This window comes from Cibotium barometz, chromosome 44 (genome assembly GCF_041138505.1).
Source record: "Cibotium barometz isolate CiBa-2024 chromosome 44, ASM4113850v1, whole genome shotgun sequence".
Lineage (NCBI taxonomy): Eukaryota > Viridiplantae > Streptophyta > Polypodiopsida > Cyatheales > Cibotiaceae > Cibotium > Cibotium barometz.
The window spans coordinates 47,329,957-47,336,996 of record NC_141089.1 but is presented as its reverse complement, the minus strand read 5'-3'; the positions used below and the strand labels follow the sequence as shown (position 1 = coordinate 47,336,996).

At 41.2% G+C, this 7,040-nt stretch overlaps 1 protein-coding gene across 1 annotated transcript; it reads left to right on the top strand.

The window, feature by feature from the left end:
* The first annotated feature begins 582 nt into the window (after positions 1 to 582).
* Positions 583 to 3,957, top strand: LOC147613369 (pentatricopeptide repeat-containing protein At5g39350-like). The gene has a single exon (XM_086782691.1). It carries the CDS (start codon positions 665 to 667, stop codon positions 3,188 to 3,190), a length of 2,526 nt encoding a protein of 841 aa, XP_086638817.1. The 5' UTR covers positions 583 to 664; the 3' UTR covers positions 3,191 to 3,957.
* The last annotated feature ends 3,083 nt before the right edge of the window (positions 3,958 to 7,040 follow it).

Genomic DNA, 7,040 nt, shown 5'->3' with positions numbered 1-7,040 from the left:
GAGACCCAATTTTCTCTATAAATTTGATAAGTGAAACCCACTTTTAATAGCTTATCAATTTCTTCTTTGACTTGTCGGGCACGGGTTTTTTTCCAAAGTACAATTAAAATACCCCTCTTGTAATTGTATTTCTGTAAATTTACCCAATATTTTGGATTAAAAAAACCCCACCTAATGATCGCACGTGGTAGACTTACATTTTTTGAGGTGCAATGCATTTTAAATGTATGCAACAAGAAATGGAAGGTATTTGTACATTTGAAATGTACACAACAAGAAATGGAGGGCACAACTGCCCACACAATCTAGTTATAATAGAGAATAATAATATTATTCATCTATTATATATGTTTCTATTATAACGATAAAAATTTGATGGAGTATGATGCCATAACTATCAAAAAATATATAGTACATATTAACTATGGACAACCAAGACACAAGGAGAAAAGAGGAAAAAAAATTCCTAGATTTTTAAAAATAAGAAAAAAAAATCCCTTAGATTGACCTTTGCATTCCAATTGACTCTTTCTTGCTAAGTTTCGCTTCTTAAGTTGAGTACTAGTGATTATTATTAACCTAACTATAAACTCACATGGGCTAACATAGCAACATACTGCACTCAAATTCTCAGCTCGCAGTGCGGTTGCAGTGATGGCTCTATATGCATGCGCTCTTTGTAGGCCTTGGTGGACTTCTTCCCATCGTTATGCGCAAGAGTGCGTTGTTCGTTAGCTGCACCAGGATTCTGTATGGTTTGCACAAGCGCAGCATTCCATCTCCACCGCTTCATGGCCCTGTCAAGAAGTCAAGCAGGCCGGGTGAGTACCTTTCACTCATTTCGCCCATTTTGGATTCGGGATACTGGTTGAACCCAAATTCAAAATTCAATTGGCGCCCAATCTCATGCTATCATCCCTCCGCCGAACAAGACGATGTTGCTACACATGCTTCACGCTTGCGTTCATGTGCAAGTGCTTGTGCCCTACCCCATGGCATGCACATACATCATCACATCATCCAACGTGGGCTCCAACATAACCCTTTTATTCAAAACCTGCTTCTGCACATGTATTGCAAATGTGGAGCTCTGGATGAAGCGCAGTCCCTGTTTGCTAGTCATTCGGATCGGAATGCCTTTTCATGGGACTTTCTCATCAGGGCATACATACACCATGGATCCAAAAGAAAAGCCCTTGATCTTTTTGATCAAATGCAGCATGAAGCAGTTATGCCAGATAAGGTTATATTCTCTAGTGCTCTTTCGGCATGTGGCGGTGATCCGGATAGCTTTCCTATAGGCAGGCAGATACATGCTCGCATAATGGGGAGCACATTCTTATCTGACATTGTGCTCAGGACAGCCCTTGTAAGCTGGTACAATAAGTGCGGGGATGTAGACGATGCGCAGCAGATGTTTCATGGATGCTCTGAGCTGGATGAGGTCTCTTGCAATGCTATGATTGAGGCTTGTGTCAAACATGGGTGTGGAGAGGAAGCTGTTTGCCTCCATGAGCAAATGCAGTGGGAAGGACTGATGGCAAATGGAAGTACTTTTGTCAGTCTACTTTCAATGTGTGTTAGTCGAGTTGACTTACCTCTAGGCAAGAGGATCCATGTTAGAATTATCGACAGTAGAGTAGAGTTTGATATACGTGTGGCAACTGCACTTGTGAGCATGTATGGTAGATGCGGAGGTCTTGAGGTTGCAAAGAAACTGTTTGCCACCTTGCCTGAAAAGGACATTGTTATGTGGAATGCAATGATTGCGGCGTATGCACAAAATGGGCATGCCTGTGATGCCCTCCTAGTGTATGGCCAAATGCAACAGGAGGGAGTCTTGCCAAATAGAGTTACATTTGTTAGTGCTCTTCAGGCATGTGCCACTGAGGCTGTCTTTGTTCAAGGCAGGCGGGTGCATGCTTGCATCAAAAGTGTGGATCACGACTCTGATCTTTTCATAGGGAATGCCCTAGTAAGCATGTATGGTAATTGTGGCAGAATTGAGTATGCTCAAATTGTTTTTGAGAAAATGCCTGAAAAAGATGTCGTTTCTTGGACTGCGATGATTGCCGCATGTGCCCAACATGGCCACGCCAAGGGTGCCTCACAAGTTTTATACCAAATGCAGCAGGAAGGTGTAGAGCCGAATGAGGTCACCCTTGTCAGCGTTATTTCTGCTTACGCAAGCTTGGCAGACCTGTCAGAATGCAAATGTTTGCATGCATGGCTCGTGGCCAATGGCTTTGCTTGTGTTGGAGATGTAGGCAATGCCCTCATTAATCTGTATGCCAAAAGTGGCAGTTTGGAGGATGCACACGACTTGTTCAGCCAGTTGGCTGAGAAGGATATGGTTTCATGGAATGCCCTTATTTCAGCTTATGCCCAAAACGGGCATGGCAAGGATGCCTTGCAGCTATTCGAGCACATGCAGATGGAAGGATTACTTGCTAATAGTGTTACTTTTGCGAATGTCCTTACTGCCTGTGCCGAGCAAGCAGACTTGCTTAAAGGACAGCAGATGCATGCCCAAATCTTGAAGAGTGAACTCGAATTGGATGACGTTCTGCGGAATTCTATACTCAACATGTATGGGAAATGTGGCGTGATCAAGAATGCCTACAGCATGTTTAATGACATGGCTGGACAGAAACTGATCTCATGGAATTCCATGATTGCAGGATGTGCACAACATGGGGAGGGAATGCATGCCCTGCATCTGCTTTTTAGAATGCACCAGGAAGGAGTGAAGCCAGACAGGACAACGTTCATTAGTGTTCTCACTGCATGCAGCCATGCGGGTCTGGTGGATGAAGGTCAACATTGCTGCAGTACTTTGATTCAAAATTATGGGATAATAGCCACTCTAGATCATTTTAATTGTGTGATTGACTTGCTTGGGAGGTTGGGGCGGATAACTGAGGCGTGTGATCTGATATTTGACATGCCATATCAACCTACCGGTGTATCATACACAAGCTTGTTAAATGCTTGCAGACAGCATGTCGATGTGGAGCTAGGACAGTTTGCTGCAAAACATGCATTTGAACTGGTTCCAGAGGACACAGCATCACCTGTGTTAATGTCGAACATTTATGGCATGTCTGGTGCTGAAGATGCAATAGATATGCTAGGAATTAGATGCAGAAGCAGCATCCAAGCAGAAGCTTATGGAGTATGGGGTTTATGAGTCTTGTGCAATTAGCCGATCATCCTGACGCTGGATCAAGTTGTGATTTGGTCCAGCTGTGGAGGCCATAAATTTTGACTAGACCCTTTGCTCCGAGAAAGCTGCTCAGGTTTTGCACCAGGTGGAGCCCCAGCGAAGAAGGCTGCTGTATCAAACTTGTGATTTCGGTAATTTGATTGGCGTAAACCGCCACCCCTAATCTCTCTTACTTATACCCCCCTGAAACCTGTAAACTTTCTCCTGAATCACCCCCCAACTCCTACCTAAGCCCCCTAATGTTGCCTAAATATTCTGAATATGAAGGTCCTTGAGAAGGCTAAATGGCTAGCCTTATTCTACTGCGTAAAAGCTGTAGAAAGGCCTGGAAAGCCAAGGGAAGTGGGAAAGGGTGCTGCATGGCACTTGCCCATGGTCCCATACCCACGGGTTAAGGCTATTGAAGCCATGGCTATATAAACCGTGGCCACCCCTCACACCCTCTATTGAAATGAGCAAGGGAGAAAGACAGAGATGCAACCCTTGGCTTGGACTTTGCACAAGCGTGCTGTCCATGTCGCATCATTCAATGCTACTCCATGTGTATCCCCTAGGTGATTTGAGTCTCAAATATTTAGCTTCTTAAGGGCCATCCATGTGGAATTATATGAATTATATGCTCTGTATGTTCTAGGGTCAGTCATGTGGTGTCAACTCCATCCTACACATGACATCATATGCTTTGTACACGGTGAGGAGTTGAAGCTATCCATATAGCAACGTCTTTTCTATTCTTGTTGCAACTTGCACAACTCGGGATGTAGCATGGTGATGATTGCTTGCATAGCAGCATCTGCTTTCTACAGGTGGTAAAATCTAGGCAGAAATGAATGCTCTGTTCATGTGGCATGAAGGGCCATGGATTTGGCTCTTATGTGGTCATCATCGACGTAACATCCTGTTCAAAGTGGTTTTACAAAATCGAAACTCCTCCCAAATGCATCTATCCTAGCTGTCCACACAAGGCTTTTGCATCATTAGTAGCACAAATTGAAACTTCAAATTTTAGAAATTGTATGGAGGGAAACGTTCCGCAGATCAGTACTTTTAGTGGGAATGTAGAACAAGTTGTTGCACAAGGCCACAATGATCAAGCTCCAAACCTGTGTAAGCATACTCCATGCTTCATTATGGTTGCTGTGGAAACATTGAAACCTAGATGCCCTTATTTTTCAGTGCTTAAAAGATGCTTAGTCCATTTGAAATTGTGTAACCAGAATTCAAAATAATGAATCAGCGGAACATTAAGGGTTTTTATTACAAAAATAGTAAAAAATAATTAATGTTAAAAAAAAAACTTGCCTCAAATTTACAAAAAGGGCATCTTTAAAGTTTCAAAATCCACAATAAAAGGGGTTTTTTTAAAGCCTCTTGAACGCACATGCTGTATGAGGTTTGTATGCATGTAATACCATAAACAACACATTAGCAAAGAGAAAGACTTGAAGAGTAACATAGTGTTTGTGCATGTTTAAGGCATTAGGATATTAAAATTTGTAGACCAAGAAATATGAGTTTTTTTATTGGGAACTTTGTTTCTTGAAAGCTTGTAAATCTTGCAAGTCTTTGAGTTTGAAAACTTGAATTTGAAAAGATCAACTTCTGTCGAAGGTCTAAGCATCTTGAAACTGAGTGTGTATAGCAACATGCAAGCATAGATCATTGTTCGTGCATGTTTAAGCCATTAGTGTAATCGATGCAGGTTTTGCACTATAGTCTTATATTAACTATATATATATATATACTTATATAAATAACCATATTTTCAAATTGTTGGAGAGCTGGCACACTTTTTCTTGAAAGAAATTTCAAGACCAAGAATTATGCCCTTTCTTGGGAACATTGTTTCTTGAAAGACTTTGAGTTTAAAAACTTACACACCTTTTGAGTGACTTGAATTCGAAAAGCTTAATATCTTTTTGGAACATTTGAAAAGCTTGATATGCACTTTAAGAAAACCTTTATATACACTTTTGTACTATTGTGCATACTTATATTAATTAATTATATATATGTTGGAAATCAATGCTCCACTCTCATCATTGTCATTGTGCTGATGACAGGTTGCTTCATTTTGTAAGGCCCTCTGTATGAGGAGGAGTTGTATTGAGCGCGTGGCCACCCATTATCAGTCCCTAATTTAGACATTGGATGTTGGTGGTCGGATGGTTAGGAGACATATTATGTAGACTTGGCACCATATAAGGTAGGATGCATGTTAGTGCGGCCTATTGGCCACGGTCTTGGGTAGAAGGAGATATTTCTTGGGACACCTTGTCCTTAGGATACGGGGCTTGTTTGGGTACCCATATGACCTCCAATGGTCTAGAAGCTATGTTGAGACTGTAGGTCTTTGTTGTAGTCTCATATGGTTCCCATCGGGTGATGTAGTCAGATTTTGTCCATGTGGACTAGCCGTAAGTGCAATACAACTAACCTTGGATACTATATATCCTTCCATAGTCCTTATTTCATATTGAGACCATTCAATTAGTTCTCATTTCATATTGAGATCATTCAATGAGTCCTCATTTCACATTGAGATCATTACGTTTAGATCTACCTTCGTATGTCCAAGTCATCATGTGTCCGAAGTCAATCGAGATCACTATCAAATCTCCTTGTCCGAGCACAAGGGTGGACAAATACCATCATATTGTAATTTTGGTTTGCAACAGTAATTCAGTGTTAGTACTTGGTCGCATTAAAATCCAATTTAACATATTGTAATTTTGGTTTGCAACAGTAATTCAGTGTTAGTACTTGGTCGCATTAAAATCCAATTGAACTTACTGTACTGAGATCAGGGATCCAGTAGCTACATAATCCAAGAAAAGATCAAAGTTTGTGAATATCATGTGATCTAGGCCAACTAGTAATGCTTTTGATCGTTTTGGGTTCAATTTCCTCTTGAAAGAATTTACTCTTTTTAAAATTGACATAGAGCTCATTCTCTTGAAGAAGTGAGAACACTTTTTCTAAATGATGTTTGTGCTCTTGACGATTCTCAATCAAAACTAAGATATCATCTAAAAATACTACAACAAAATTTTAATGTTTCAAGAATATTCTATTCATCTTTTTGTTGAAAGTAGCCGGAGCATTAGTCAAGCTGAATGGCATAACTACGAACTCATAATGACCGGTTTGTGTTCTAAAAGCTGTGTTGAAGATATCCCCTTCATCCATTCGAATGTGATGATAACCAGACTTGAGGTTAATCTTGCTAAATACTTGTGTTCCCTTGAGCTTATTTAGCAAGTCATCCACTCGAGGTATTGGATATATCGGTACTAGCATTGGGATTGAGTGGAGGTGATTCAAGCCCTCCCAAATGGCTATTACATCTTCCTGTTTAAAGACCCTACAATGGCCTGGAGGTGATGGGCTCTGGCCAATGGATGTACAGGAATATACCCTTCTGTTTCTTTAGGTGGTCCAAGGACTTTAAGCCCTCTGGGCCGAAACCTTCTACATGTCCGGTTTGGGTTGATGAGCTCCCCAATCTGCCCTTCTATTTTTATCCCTGGTCCTCAAAAAGAATAGTAGCTCCTATATAGGTAAGGTCTTAGGTATGAGGCCTAAAAATGACTATAACCCCGCTTGGCATCCTCAAATTCTGGTCGAAATTGATCTGGACAAGCCCCTGATTGAGGAAATTGAGGTATATTTTTAAGCACCAAATTCTGTATAAGCACCTCCCCAATGCCTGTTTTCACTATGGGGCTCAAGGGCATGTGATAAGGAACCGTCCGGTTAGATACCCTAACCTGAAAACCCTTACCCCCAAGTCTCTTCTTTTGCTATTCCCAAA

Bases quoted from the DNA above. Each gene is read 5' to 3' on its own strand.
- LOC147613369 (XM_086782691.1), top strand. From the start codon at position 665: ATGCATGCGCTCTTTGTAGGCCTTGGTGGACTTCTTCCCATCGTTATG.